The 16,091-nt window shown below is 46.3% G+C and overlaps 1 protein-coding gene across 1 annotated transcript in view; it reads left to right on the top strand.

Moving 5' to 3' along the window:
* The first annotated feature begins 4,925 nt into the window (after positions 1-4,925).
* LOC109922537 (nectin-1-like) overlaps positions 4,926-16,091 on the top strand; it is a 22,255-nt gene continuing 11,089 nt past the window's right edge. The window contains exons 1-2 of the mRNA XM_048620542.1: positions 4,926-5,448; positions 13,849-14,196. Coding sequence (XP_048476499.1) covers positions 5,400-5,448; positions 13,849-14,196 — 397 coding nt within the window. The 5' untranslated portion in view covers positions 4,926-5,399. The remainder of the gene's footprint in view (positions 5,449-13,848; positions 14,197-16,091) is intronic.

Here is a 16,091-nt window from a genome sequence, read left to right on the forward strand (position 1 = left end):
CAGGATGCCTTGTGGGCTGTAACTGGGGAGGGAGGTGGGTGAAGGGTTAATGACCCCTTGGGAACAGGATGCCCTTGTGGGCTGTAACTGGGGAGAGGGTGCTGACATCTTATCAACAGAGCTGAACCTGTTGAGCTATACACTTGGTTTGAAAGGGGCTGCTAGCAGATTCACTTAGAATGGACGTATTCATATTGAAACTGAGCTTCAAGGCCAGGTTTCTCAATACTATTTCCAAGCATTGCGAGCTGTAATTAACTTTCAATATCACACTACTGTCTAACTGCTGGAACAGGACTCGGAGCTGGGTGGAAGTGGTGACGGTGGAGAGATTTAGTTTGGGGTTGGGGGGGAAGGGTTGCTGTTGGTGGAATTGATTGCAAAAGTCTCATAAACAATTTTGTTTGACTTTGTCCGCTCAGGTTTCTGTTCCTCGCCATCTGAGGACTGGAATAGGCCTTTATCAGAAACCACAAGCGATATCCTGCGGGGACTGGGTCAAATGTCAACAACTCACTCCCTTGTCCTTCAGCTTCGGCTTTCGGCATCACCGTCCCCACCCTCATCCGCCCCCTGTCCTCCTCCCAGTCCTGCTTCCGAAAGCTCCCTCTCAAATACCCCAGAGAATCCCACGAGACCATCAGATGTAGGAGAATGAGGCCATTCAGCCCATTGATTCAGCTCTGCCTTTCGATCATGGCTGATATGTTTCTCAATCCCATTCTCCTGCCTTCTCCCGGTTACCCTTAAACCCCTTACTCATCGAGAGCCTACCTACCTCTGTCTTAAACACACTCAATGACTTGGCCTCCCCAGCCCCTCTGAGTTAATGAGTTCCACAGATTCACACCCCTCTGGCTGAAGAAATTCCTCCTCATCTCTGCTCTAACGGGTCATCCCTTCACCCTGAGGCTGTGCCCTCAGGTCCCAGTCTCTCCCACTGGTGGAAACATCTTCTCCACGTCCACCCTATCCAGGCCCCTCAGTATTCTCTAAGTTTCAGTCAGATTGTGCCCCATCCTTCTGAACTCCACTGAGTATAGACCCAAAGTCCTCAACTGCTCCTCATATGACAAGCTCTTCATCCATGGGATCGTTCTTGTAAGCCTCTTATAAGGCCAGCACCTCCTTCCTTAGATACAGGGCCCACTATATTCCAAACGCGGTCTGACCAGAGCCTTATACAGCCTCAGCAATACATCCCTGCCCTTGTATTCCAGCCCTCTTGAAATGAATGCCAACATAGCATTTCCTTCCCAACTGTCAACTGAACCTGCAAGTCCAGTTCCTTGGAATGAAAATCACCAACAAACTCTCCTGCACTACCCTACATAGATGTGACGGTCAAGAAGGCTCAACAAGGCCTCTGAGATAACAAGATGTAGAGCTGGATGAACACAGCAGGCCAAGCAGCATCAGAGGAGCAGGAAGGCTGACGTTTTGGGCCTAGACCCTTCTTCAGAATTTTTTTTTTCCTCTTCTTCCTCAGGTGGATTAGGAAATTTGGCACATCCAGAGGGACCCTCAGCAACTTCTACAGAGGCACCAAAGAAAGTAATATATCTGGGTACACCACCAGCAAGGACCGTAAGAAACTACAGAAGGTTGTGAACACAGCCCAGACCATCACACAAGACAACCCATTCACTCCACTTACACCTCTTGCTACCTTGGAAAGGCAACATCCCTCCCACACTGGCTCTAATATCTTCCAATCTCTTCCATCAGGCAGAAGATAGAAAAGTTTAAACACACGTACGGACAGATTGAAGAACAGCTTCTTCCTTGCTGTTATTAGAGTCCTGAATGGACCTCTCAAATTTCAAATTGAATGTTCATCTTGCTTTTTGTGCACCTTCTCTGCAGCTATAACTTTGTATTCCTCTCTCTGTTCCATCACCCGATGATCTTTGTATGCAATGATCTGCTCCACTGCACGCAGAACAAAACTTTTCACTGTACTTAGGTGTATGTGACAAGAATAAATTCAATCAAATTAACTCTAAGGCAATCCTGAACTAGGACTCCCAAGTCCCTTTGTGCTTCAGATTTCTCATTCTTCCTACCTAAGAGCATAACCTCACACTTTCCCACATTGTATTCCATCTGCCAATCCCTGGCCCACTCTCCCAGCCTGTCCTAGTCCTTCTGGAGCTCCTCACTTCCTCAACACTATCTGTCCCTCCACCTCCTATCTTGGTGATATCTGAAAGTTTAGTAACAACGTCCTCAGTTCCTTTGTCCATATCGTTAATGTATGATGTGAATAGTTGTGGTCCCAACACTGACCCCCTGCAGAACTCCAATAGTCACCGGCTGCGATCCTGAAAAAGACCCCTTTATCCCCGCACTCTGCCTTCTGCAAGTCAGCCATTCCTCTGTCTATGCCAGTACCTTGCCCCCTAACACCATGGGCTCTTAGTCAGCAGCTTCCTGTGTGGCACCTTGTCAAAGACCTTCTGGAAACACAAATAGATCACGTCTGCTGGCTCTCCCTTGTCTAACTTGCTTGTTACCTCCTCAAAGAATTCTAACACATTTTCAGGCATGACAAAGCTGTGCTGACTCAGTCGTGTTTTACCATGCACTTTCAAGTACTCCACAATCTCATCCTTAATAATGCACTCCGAAACCTTACCAATGACCATGGCCAGCCTAACCACCCTATAGTTTTCTGTCTTCTGCCTCCCTCCCTTCTTAAACAGGGGTGTTATATTAGCCTCCCTAACTCCACTGATTCCTGAAAGATCACCACGAATACCTCTAAAATCTCCTCAGCTATCTCCTTCAGAACTCTGAAATATAGTCCATTAGTATGAAAACCGAAAGAATTGCGGACACTGTAAATCAGGAACAAAAACAGAAGTTGCTGCAAAAGCTCAGCAGATCCAGCAGCATCTGTGAAGGAAAAAACAAAGTTAACATTTTGGGTCCGTTGATCCTTCCTTATTAGTATGTCTGGTCAGTACACACTGCATATTATTAGTGGAAGAGGTGAATGTTTAAGTTTCCAATTAAGTAGCTGCTTTGTACTGGATGGTTTCGAGCTGCTTGAGTGTTGTTGGAGCTGCCCCCATCCAGGGGCAAGTGGGGAGTATTCCATCCCACTCCTGACTTGTGTATTGTCAATGGTGGGACAAGCTTTGGGGGGAGTCAGGAGGGGAGTTACTCGCTGCAGGATTCCCAGCCTCTGACCTGCTTTTGTAACCACTTTATTTCTATGGCTGCTCCAGCTCAGTTTCTGGTCAATGGTAAACCCCTGGATGTTGATAGTGGGGGGATTCAGTGATGTTAACGCTATTGAATGTTAAGGGTACAGGGTTGAAATCATATTTGGGTCAGATCAGAAAAAGGCCAGTAGACCCTTCACTTTACAGATAAAAGTGAATCACAGAATTGTTACAGTGCAGAAGGCCATTCGGCCAATCTGACTGTAAACTTTCCCAACATTGATTAAAAACAGTCTTGAAGCTGTTGAGCTAAAACCGTCGCAGCGGAACTAACATTATTGTTCTCCTCACACCACACTAATGACTATATCCTTCACAGTGTGTGGAAAAAAGCCTCAATTCATCACAGAGGTAGGCCATTTGGCCCTTCAAACCTTTTCCTGTTCCTGTTTCTTATGGTCTTATTGACATAGAGCAGTACAACACATGATCAGGCCCTTTGGCCCACCATGTCTGCACCAACCATGATGCCATTCTAAACTCATTCCATCTGCCTGCAGATGATCCATATCCCTCTCTTCCAAATGCCTCTTAAATGTCGCTATCATACCTGCTTCTATCAGCTCCCTGATCAGCCCCTTCCAAGAACTTACCAACCTCTGTGTAAAAAAAAACTTGCCGTGCACATCTCCTTTAAACTTTCCCCCACTCGCTTTAAATTGATGCCCCCTAGTATATGATATTTCTGCCACTCCGAATATGCATCTTATCCATGTCCCTTATAATCCGACGTACTTCTGTCAGGTCGACCCATGAGTCTTCAATACTTCAGCGAAAACAGTTGCCCAGGGACAGAGAGGGATAGATGGGCTGATTGGCCTCCTCCTGGACTGTCAATGATTCGAAACCAGTGCAAACTGGAACCAGCTCTCAGGCTTGAGTTTGTCACCATCAGAGGTACTTACACAGGCACAGGTACAATGATTTCTAGTCAACTCCAGAGCAAGCCTTGGCCTAGTGGTATTATCCCTAGATTGTTAACCCAGCTAATGTCCCCGGAATCTGGGTTCGAATCCTGCCATGGCAAATTGTAGAATTTGAATTCAATATAAATCTGGAATTAAGAGTCTCATGATGAAACTATTGGAGATTAGTGCTTTGAGGTAGCTATTACGAGGGGGCACAGTTTTAAAGTGAGTGGAGGTAGATACAGGGGAGATGTCAGAGGTAGGTTCTTTACTCAGAGAATGGTAGGGGCGTGGAATGCATTGCCAGGAGGGTAGTGGAGTCGGCCTCATTAGGGGCATTTAAGCGGCTATTAGATAGGCATATGGATGATAGAATAAGGTAGGGGTGGAGGTTAGATAGACCTTAGGTTTAGGGTAAAAGTTCGGCACAACATCGTGGGCCGAAGGTGCTGTACAGTTCTATGTTCTATGCTTCACTAATAGGGAATGAAACTGCCATCCTTACCTGGTTTGGCTTACATGTGACTCCAGACCCACAGCGATGTGGTTGACTCTCAACAGCCCTCTGGGATGCCCAATAAATGCTGACCCAACGAAGTGGGGGGTGCAATTCCTAAACTGAGCGCCAAACCCCGTCAGCATTGATCGACCGGCGGCTATTTAAATGCAGAAACATTTGTCAGCTTTCTGCTCGGTTGCGGTCGCATCTGAGTCAGTCAGATGAAAGCAATGCGTGCATTCCCCATCCTACCACTTCCTGAATCATTTCCTTGCTCGGTGTAGGGCAGAGGCTACGTGCAAATTTTCCAGCCAATTCCACATTCTCCCCCACCCCACACGACAGACAAGTTTGATCCAAGGGGCGGTTGGATGTAGGTTTTCTTTAGCCAACACAAGAGAAAAGGCCACTTTGCAGGGATGCCAGGCGCTACCTCAATGCAGCTGGGCAAAACACTCAAAGTCGTATTCTGACTTTTGAGGTTCGTGAAGGGTTCTGGAATAAACCTGGACCTTATTTTCGACTCTCAAGAGGGTCTACAACACCGTTCCCAGTCATTTTGCGATTCCAAATGTTGTCTGCGTCTCCCAGAAGCAAAAATATTGCGGATTCCAGAAAGCTGAAGGCAGTTTTGTCTCCTCTGACTGCCAGATATTCGGAGTCCGTTTGCTTGCTTCAACACAGCTAAACTGGCCAAATGCACCATCTACCTGTCACACCTTAAAGAGCGAGCTCCAGGCTCTTGCAAATGAAGTACTGGCAATGGATTTAATGTGTCAGATTTTGGTTATCCAGCTGGCTACATGCACAGGTAGGTTTTCTGAACTTAAACTCTCTCTCATTTGATCTCTCGCATCTCTAGCCATGGAGGTGAGGGGTGGGGAGTGGGATTACCCTTTGTTAAACGATCTACAAGTCAGACTAAAGGAGCAATCTAGAGTCATATAGCACCTTCGGCCCAACTCGTCCATGCTAGCAAGATTTCTCCAACTGAACTATAGTCCCATTTGCCTCTGAACCTATTCTTAAGGATCACTGGACTCCATACCTTAACTCTGCTTTCTCTCCACACATCCTGCCTGACCCGCCGAGTTTCTTCAGCAATTTCTTTGTTTCTGATTTCCAGCATCTGCAGTTCTGAGGAAGGGTCACCGGACCCGAAACGTTAACTCTGTTTTCTCCTTCACAGATGCTGCCAGACCTGCTGAGCTTTTCCAGCAACTTTGTTTTTGCTCCTGATTTACAGCATCCGCAGTTCTTTCGTTTTTCTTTCTCTTCCCTCTCTAAACCCTTCCTATTCATGTACCTGTCCAAATGCCTTTTAAATGTTGTCATTGTACCAGCCTCTACCACTTCCTCTGGCAGCTCCTTCCATACACACACCACTTTCTGCGCGAAAAAAGTTGACCCTCAGGTCCCTTTTAAATCTTGAACACAAACAGAAGTTGCTGGAAAAGCTCAGCAGGTCTGGCAGCGTCTGTGAAGGCAAAAAACAGGGTTAACATTTCGGGTCCGGAGACCCTTCCTCAGAATCTCTCCAGTCTCACGTTAAACCTATGTTTTTGGACTCCCCTACCCTGTGGAAAAGAACCTTCCTATTTACCTTACCTGTGTCCCTCATGATTTTATTTACTTTTGTCAGGTCAGCCCTCAGCTTTCGACGTTTGAGGGAAAAATGTCCCAGCCTCTCCTTGTAACTCAAACCCTCTGTTCTCAGTAACTTCTCTGTAAATCATTTTTGAACTCTTTCCAGTTTACTAACATCCTTCTTATGTCATCTTTGTTCCTTCCAGCCCATGTTTTGGAGGTTCGGAATTGACATCTAAATAATGTGATAAATATACAGCACGTTGCCCTGGGGTAAAGTCAGACGCCACATGGCTTTTTGGTTAAATTCATTCACAAGATAAGGGCGTCGCTATTTAGGCAGCATTTATTGTCCATCCCTAATTGCCCAGAGGGCAGCTAAGAGTCAACCACATTGCTGTGGGTCTGGAGTCACATGTAGGCCAGACCAGGTAAGGATGGCAGTTTCCTTCCCTAAAGGACAGTAACGAACCAGATAGGATTCTCCCCCTGACAACAGATTTATGGTCATCACCAAACCCTTCATTCCAGATTTTTATTGAATTCCACCATCTGCTGTGGCAGGATTCGAACCCAGGTCCCCAGAACATTACCTGGGTCCCTGGATTAACAGTGCAGCGAACATACCTCCCGGGCATTGCCTCCCCTGACGAAGGAGCGAAACTCTGAAAGCTTGTGATTTCAGATAAACCTGTTGGACTACAACCTGGTGTTGTGTGATTTCTGACCTTGTTCAACCCCCACTCAAACTCCAGCACCAGCACCTCCACACCATCACTCATATGTCTACCTATTTTCGAGATAGTAGGAACTGCAGATGTTGGAAAATCCGAGACAACGAGGTGCAGAGCTGGATATCCTACCTATTTTATGTGTGTGTCTCTCCCTCTCTCTAAGGGCACCATCTCAGACTTCTCCCCTCCAACCCGCAGCCCCCTCTTCAGCTTCAATACCGCTTTTTCTGAGCTAATATCGGTTCTGATGAAGGATTGCTGAACTCAAAACATTAGTTCTGCTTCCTCTGCCCGCAGATGCAGCCAGAGCTGCTGAGTTTCTCCAGAACTTCTGTTTTTGTTTCTAATTTCTGGCATATGCACTTCTTGGTTTTATTTATGATAAAGAGACAGTAGGAGCTGCCGATGCTGGAGAATCTGAGGTAACAAGGTGTAGAGCTGGATGAACACAGCAGGCCAAGCAGCATCAGAGGAGCAGGAAAGCTGATGTTTCGGGTCTAGACCCTTTCCACTTATTCATGGGATGTGAGTGTCGCTGGCTGGGCCCAGCATTTATTGCCCGTCTCTAATTGCCCCCCTTGAGAATGTGATGTTGACCTGTTTTCTTGAACCGCTGCAGTCCACGTGCTGTGGGTTGACCCCCAATGCCCCCAGAGACAGAATTCCAGGATTTTGACCCAGTGACACTGAAGGAACGGCGATATACTTCCAAGTCAGGATGGTTAAATTCAATCACAGGCTGAGGGCATCGCTGGCTAGGCAGCATTTCTTGCCCATCCCTAATTGCCCAGAGGGCAGTTATCAGTCAACTGCATTGCTGTGGGTCTGGGGTGGCTCGGAGGGAAAGTTGCAGGGGGGTGGTGTTCCCATGTAAATGCTGCCCCTTGTCCTTCCAGATGGAAGTGGCCGTGGGTTTGGAAGGTGCTACCTGAGGATCTTTGGTGAGTTTCTGCAGCGCATCTTGTAGATGGTACACACTGCTGCTACTGACCGTCGGTAGGGGAGGGAGTGGGATGTTTGTGGATGTGGTGCCAATCGAGCAGGGGCTGCTCTGTCCTGGATGGTGTCGAGCTTCTTGAGTGTTTTGGGGCTGCCCCCATCCAGGGCAAGTGGGGAGTACTCCATCACCCTCCTGACTTGTGCCTTGTTGATGGTGGGACAGGCTTGGATAGACAGCCCCTGGAGTATTGTGTGCAGTTGAGGGTCTCCGTATATAAGGAAGGATGTTCTGGTGATGGGCGGGATGTCAGAAAGGTTTAACAGACTGATTCCTGGGATCGCAGGACTGACATATCAAGAGAGATTGAATTGCTAAGGACTATTCTCACTGGAGTTTAGAAGAACAGTGAGGATCTTATAGAAACTGATAAAATTCCCACAGGACCAGGCAGGGTAAATGCAGAAAGGAGGAACACAGGAGGCCAGGCAGCATCAGAGGAGCGGGAAAGTTGGTGTTTCGGGTCGGGACCCTTCTTCACATTGTGTTATCTCTGACTCCAGCACCTGCAACTCCTGCTATCTCCAAACCAGGAAGGATGTTCTCGAAGACCAGGAGAGTACAGAACCAGGGGGTCACAGTCTGAAGGAAATTGGGAAGGACTGAGATGAGGAGAAATGTCTTCACCCAGACAGTGGGGAACCTCAGGAATTCTCTGCCACAGAAAGCGGTTGAGGCCAAAACACTGAATGTGTACAAGAAGGAGTTGGAGATAGTCTTTAGGGCTAACGGGATCGAAAGGTATGGGGGAGACAGAGCAGGAACAGGGGCTGAGATGGATGATCAGCCACGTTTGAATTGAATGGGGGAGCAGGCTCGAAGGGCTGAATGGCCTACTCCAGCTCTTATTTTCTCTGTTTCCCGTTTGAGGAGAACAGGAAGTGAGTTACTTGCCACAAGAAAGCTCTGTTAAGCTTCAATTCAAACACGGTAGAACATCATCTGAAAGTAGCCCATTTTGATTCTGTGTGATGGTGAGCCTGTGCTGTCCTCATTGGAACCAGGAGAACTGAGACTGTATTTGTGAATACATTTGCGCCTTCCAATTGCAGTGTTTCACATCCTTCAGCATTTCAGACTGTTGTTTTCCTTTTGAGATTTAGGACATTATCTGCCAAGTTAGAAACTTTAATTATTGTTTGCTTCAATTTAATGATATCTAAAGCAGAAATTGCTGCTCAACAGCACAAATGTTGTGGAGAAAATTTAACTTTTAATATAACGATATTTGGGAGTCAATGTTGACTCATTTCCCTGTTGCTAACAGACAGAGCAGAACATTCCTAAATGCAAAATCAATTGCCTCACTACCTATATCTATTCAGACTCCTATCATGGAAGAGCTGAACATTATTTTTAAAAATGTATTGTCATCTCTCTTGATGCCTCTTCAAATTTGGCCAAATCCCTTCAGGATTGAGGACAGTGAAAGAATTCATCAATATCCTCATTTCCAAGTGGCAGAATTATAGAATTATTAAGGAAGATGTTTGGTCTATTGTGTCTGCACCTATCCAATGCCAACTCCCACTTTTATCTTCAACGGCTGCACCCTCTTTCTATCAAAATAACCATCGTGAACGCCTCAATTAACCTGCCTCCACTACATTTCTAGACAGCTCATATCAAACCCTAACCCAATTCATAAAGTAAACAACATACTCCCATCAGGGAAGGCAGTACTTTGTATCAAACTCCAGCTGCTAACTAAAATCCGAAAGAACTGTGGAAGCTGTAAATCAGGAACCAAAACAGAAGTTGCTGGAAAAGCTCAGCCGGTCTGGCAGCATCTTTGAAGGAAAAAACAAAGTTAACGTTTCGGGTCCGGTGTCCCTTCCTCAGAATGGACATGAAACTGTTAACTGTTTTTATCTTTCACAGATGCTGCCAGACCTGCTGAGTTTTTCCAGCAGCTTCTGTTTTTGTTCCAATTGCTAACTATATTTTTTCAGTGCATAGTCATAGAGCCACACAGCACAGAAGCAGACCCTTCGGCCGGACCAGTCCATACTGAACATAATCCCAAACTAAACTAGTCCCACCTGCCTGCTCCTGGCCCATATCCCTCAAAAACTTTCCTGTTCATGTACTTGTCCAAATGTCCTTTAAATGTTGCAACTGTACCCGCATTCACCACTTCCTCTGGAAGGTCATTCCAGGCACGAGCCACCCTCTGTGTAAATATTGCCCCTCATGTCCTTTTTAAAATCTCACTCCTCTCACCTTAAAAATGAATCTTGAAATCCCACATGACACGTACCATTAACTGTATCTATACCCCTTATTATTTTACAGCCTTCTATCAGGTCGCCTCTCAACCTCCTACACTCCAGTGAAAGAAGTCCCAGACTATTCAAACATTCTTTATAACTCAAACGTTCCATACCCGGCAACATCCTGATAAATGTGGTGCTTGTGTTGAGTCAGCTAGGTTGACCTCATAGAATATGAGTTCCCCGATTGGGGCTGTTAATCTGGTCCAATCAGGGAGCCGTGGCTGACAGATAGAAACAGGAGTGTCAGAGGTTTGGCTCACTCTGAGAGCTGGCTCTGAGGGAGCTGGGTCAGTGTCAGGGACTCTCCACGTGTAAATAAGGGGTGACTTGGTGACACGATACCAACCTCTGTGGAGGTATTTCACAGTATTTTCCTGAAACCGTTTTTTGCAGTCCCTGATCGAGTCATAGAGTGAGATAACACAGAAGTAGGCCCTTCGGCCCAACTAGTCCATGCCAAACAGGTTTCCTAAACTGAACTAGTCCCACTTGCCTGCATTTGGTCCATATCCCCCTAAACACTTCTTATCCATGTACCTGTCCAAATATCTTTTTATTTGTATGTAATTTTAATGTTGTAATTGTAACAGCCTCCACCACTTCCTCTGGAAGCTCATTCCATACCAGATGATTTATCATTGAAAATGGTGTCCAGAGCTGCTTACAACAAGCACTGAAAGAGATGAGGAAAGAGACGATAAGAAGGGACAGCTATTTCTGCCAATAATCCACCACCACGTATGCCGCTTACAACAGATATCCTCACTCTGCAAACCTTCAAAGCCAAGATGGGGCTCACAAGCCATCTGTGACTATACAGCCTACACTGACATATCGCTTCCACCCAAATGCAGAGTTTCACCACATTAAATGTGAATTTTTAATGCAGCATTGAATCCATAGCTTGGAAATTCAATTAATTGTGAACTGTGCTCCTGGTGTTTAAGTAAGGTGTTTGATAAGGTTCCCCATGGTAGGCTCATGCAGAAGGTAAGGAGACATGGGATAGGGGGATATGTGGCAGATTGGATTCAGAATTGGCTGACCCTGAGAAGACAAAGGGTGGTAGTGGACGGAAAATATTCAACATGGTGCTCAGTTATGAGTGGTGTACCACAAAGATCTGTCCTGGATCCTGTTCCTATTTGTGATTTTTGTAAATGATTTGGATGTAGGAGTGGAAGGGTGGATTGGTAAGTTCGCGGATGATACAAAAGTGGGTCAAGTTGTGGATAGTGTGGAGGGCTGGTCTAGGTTACAAAGGGACATTGATAGGATGCAGAGCTGGGCTGAGAAGTGGCAGATGGAGTTTAACCCTGAAAAGTGTGAGGTGATTCATTTTGGAAGGACAAACTTGAAAGCAGAATACAGGTTTAACGGAAAGATTCTTGGCAGTGTGGAGGAGCAGAGGGATCTTGGGGTTCATGTCCACAGTTCCCTGAAAGCTGCCACCCAGGTGGATAAAGTTGTTAAGAAGGCGTATAGTGTGTTAGCTTTCATTAATAGAGGGATTGAGTTCAAGAGCCGTGAAGTTATGCTCCAGCTATACAAAACCCTGGTTCGGCCACATCTACAGTATTGTGTCCAGTTCTGGTTGCCTCATTACAGGAAAGATGTGGAAGCATTGGAAAAGGTGCAGAGGAGATTTACCAGGATGTTGACCGTGGAATGGAGGGAAGGTCTTACGAGGAAAGGTTGAGAGAGCTAGGGCTTTTCTCTTTAGAACGATGAAGGATGAGAGGTGACTTGATAGAGGTGTATAAAATGATCAGAGATACAGATAGAGTGGACAGCCAGAGACTTTTTCCTTGGGTGGAGGTAACTATTACGAGGGGGCATAGTTTTAAAGTGAGTGGAGGTAGATATAGAGGAGACGTCAGAGGTAGGTTCTTTACTCAGAGAATGGTAGGGGCGTGGAATGCATTGCTAGAGAGGGAAGTGGAGTCGGCCTCATTATGGGCATTTAAGCGGCTATTAGATAGGCATATGGATGATAGAATAAGGTAGGGGTGGAGGTTAGATAGACCTTAGGTTTAGGGTAAAAGTTCAGCACAACATCGTGGGCCGAAGGGCCTGTACTGTGCTGTATTGTTCTATGTTCTATACACGCACCACCCTCTGTGTGAAAATGTTGACACTTGGGTTCCTTCTAAATCTTTCCCCTCTCACCTTAAACCTATGCCCCTCTAGTTTTGGACTCACCTACCCTGGGGGAAAAGACCTTGGGTATTCACCCTACCCAAGGCCATCATGATTTTATAAACCCTTATAAGGTCATCCCTCAGCCCCGACGCTCCAGGGAAAATAGTCCCAGCTTATTCAGCCTTCTCCTAAGTCTCAAATCCTCCAGTCTTTTTAACATCCTCGCAAATCTTTGCTGCACTCTTTCTGATTTAATAACATCCTTCCTATAGCCGGGTGACCAAAATTGTACAGAGTACTCCAAAAGTGGCCTGTTCATTCAGAAGAAAGGAGTCATGCTAGCTGTTCTTTCTTCAGCAATCTACCGAAGTTGGGTTTTTGCAGCCCTCGACGTTTGCTAATTAACCTTATTGAGGAGAAAAGGAGTCATCTCGAGTCCAATGTTTAAAACAAAAACTTGGACAATCTGCTTTGAACTTCTGCTAAATGCTCTCTCGGAAAAAAAATTTGGGTAAAAGTCTCGTTGGTGATGTATCCTCTTCATTGAGTGTTGTTATAGATCAGATCAAATCCCCTCAAAATATTCAGAACATAGTCTCGACCCTAAATTTTTCTTTTTTTAGGGGTAAAATACAGGGAGAAAGCGGGAGAATGGAATTGAGGAACTTATCAGCCATGATTGAATGGCGGAACAGACTCGATGGGCCGAATGGCCTAATTTCTGCTCCTGTGTCTTTTGCTCTTATAAAATGTGAGGTGCTGTGTTCCAGATGCAATTCGATTGGTCAGACGTAAAGCAAAACACCAAACACTATAGTTAAAATGCTGCAAAAGAAAGAAGGAATTGGAATAATTTAATTCTATTAGAAACCTTGACAGAATAATAGAGAAGGTAACTATGACTAATTAACTGTTCGAATGTGGTAACGTCCCGTACACACACCCTTGACAACAGGGAAATTCAGAAAACAGGTTGTCTCACATGCAACTCCCACAGCAAGAAAAAAAATCACAGATTTTAGCTGTGAGCAAGAGAGGGAGAAAATTGCTTTCACTTCTTTCAGACCCCAACAGCAACGCCTGAACGCTAAACTAAAAATCCTGGTTAGAACACAGAACTGTACAGCACAGTGCAGGCCCTTTGGCCCATGATGTTGTGCCGAACTTTTACCCTAAACCTAAGGTCTATCTAACCTCCACCCCGACCTTATTCTGTGAGAGCTCACTCACACTCGGTCAGGCTGCTTTTATTGTTCCAACTTCGAAAAGAAAATACCTCAAGGCCTCACAAGTTCTGTATCTGCTCAGAGACGGTTTCCCCTGTCTCTCTCTCTCTCTCTGCCTAAAAGAAACCCAGGACAAAATGCATGTCTGAAAGCCACGGCATTATGACAGTGTTATTTGTTTCTGTGCTCACAGAGGGATCAGTGATCACAGAGGGAGTCTCACTCTGTAATGTTTTCTGTATCCCACAGGAGCCGTGGCTCAGAGCATTGAAGCTGCTGCTTCGCTGATAGGGGTTGCCGGGGAGCAACTGAACCTGCCTTGCCAGTTCATCTATGATGTTACCAAACTTCGCGTTGTACAGGCCACTTGGTTGAAGCGTGCAGGCAGGGTGGATGAGAACATCGCTGTGTACAACCCTCTCCTCGGGATGAGTTACCCGACCATGTCTGGGAGGCTCAGGTTCCACAACGCCACATCTGGCAATTGTACACTGACCATCGACCCTCTGGAACTGGAGGACGAGGGCGCTTACAGTTGCGAAGTCAACGTCTTCCCTTCGGGGAAGTTTGAATCTCAGACCAGACTCACCATTCTAGGTGAGTGGGCGCATCGTGACTGCGTTTGCTTTCGTCCCGGCGCCAGCTTGTGCGGCATATCTCCCTCCCTCCCTCCCTTCTGGGAGGCAACGATCTGAGCACCGCCCCCCCTTCACCTCCACCAATGCTCCTGCAATGGATTGCCGGGATTCTCCTGTGCAAGTGATTCGCAGAGCGGTGAGTTCGACCAAAGGAGGGATCCCACGTCGCACGTCTGAACACGTGGAGTGGGCAATGGTGCTACGGCCAGAGGATCCCACAAGCAATGATATGATCCCAACCCGCCTCAGCCAGTTTCTGAGGAGGTTGGTGATGGGGGGGTGGTGCGCGATGTTGGTTTCGAGGGATAAATATCACCCACGCAGCAACAGGGTCTCGGTCGGCTGGGTTTCCGATGCAGCTCAACGCTAAAAGCCAAGGGTTCGATCCGCGCATTGACTGAGGCTGCTACAAAGGTCCCACTTTCTTGACCTCACTCCTTGTCCGAGGCATAGTGAATCTCAGGATAAACCCACCACCGGTCACCTCATTCCCATGAGAGAGAGAGAGGACTAGGGTGGCTTTACCTTTCTATAGAAAGCAGCAGTAGGCCATTCGGCCCTTCAAGCCTGCTCTGCCATTCAATAGGGACTCAGCTGATCATCTAACTCAGTGCCCTGTTCCTCACTTTGTCGCCCTTCGATCCCTTTAGCCCGAAATCTAACTCCAGTTCTGATGAAGAGCCGCTGAACCGAAAACGCTTAAGTTTGCTTTCTCTTTCCATGGATGCTACCCAAACCTGCTAAGTTCCTCCAGCAATTTCAGTTTTCGGTTTCAGATTTCCAGCATCTTTGCTATATCCAACTCCTTCTTGAAACATTCAGCGCTTTGGCTTCGACCACCTTCTGTGACAGAGAATTCCGCAGGCTCCTCACTCTCCTCATCCCAATCCGAAATGATCTGCCCTGCATCTTGGGACAGTAACCCCCTGAGTCATCAGGAACTTCCTTCCTGGGCTTACCCTGTCTTAGTCTTGTTGGAATTTTATAGATTTCTATGAGATTCCCCCTGATTGTTCTAAACTCCAGTGAATGTGATCCTAACCAATCCAGTCTCTCTCTCCTGGTGCAACAGACCTGCTAATCCAGGGATCTTCCCAGAGCTACTGAGGCAAAGACTAGTTGGACCATAGAACATAGAACATAGAACAGTACAGTACAGTACTGGTCTTTCGGCCCACGATGTTGTGCCGAACTTTTACCCTAAACCTAAGGTCTATCAAACCTCCACACCTACCTTATACTATCATCCATATACCTATCTAACAGCCGCTTAAATGCCCCTAATGAGGTTGACTCCACTACACTCTCCAGCAATGCATTCCACGCCCCGACCACTCTCTGAGTAAAGAACCTACCTCTGACGTCTCCCCTGCATCTACCTCCACTCACTTTAAAACTATGCCCCCTCGTCATAGCTACCCCCACCCTAGGAAAAAGTCTCTGGCTGTCCACTCTATCTCTACCTCTGATCATTTTGTACACCTCTATCAAGTTCTGATCATTTTGTACACCTCTGTCAAGTTCTGATCATTTTGTACACCTCTATCAAGTGACCATGATGAGTTAGTTCGCTAACAAGTATCTCACTCCTCTGAGCCTATTTTTCAGGTTTAACAGTAATTACTGCTGCCATCATTATTGAAGTCATTCCTTCATCAATGAAGAACAGACAATCCCAGGGGGAATGGCTAGGGTGAATCCTGAAAGGATATTTCGCCTTCTAGTGGAATCGAGGAATAAGTGCCATGGTTGAAACAGATCCCATGGAAGACATAATGAAAATTTTTTTCTTCCTGCGGTCATTTGTCTGTGTAAATCTTTTTCTCAGCGATCAGTAGAGAAAGAGGCATTGAA

This window comes from Rhincodon typus, chromosome 47, assembly GCF_021869965.1.
Source record: "Rhincodon typus isolate 14 chromosome 47, sRhiTyp1.1, whole genome shotgun sequence".
Lineage (NCBI taxonomy): Eukaryota > Metazoa > Chordata > Chondrichthyes > Orectolobiformes > Rhincodontidae > Rhincodon > Rhincodon typus.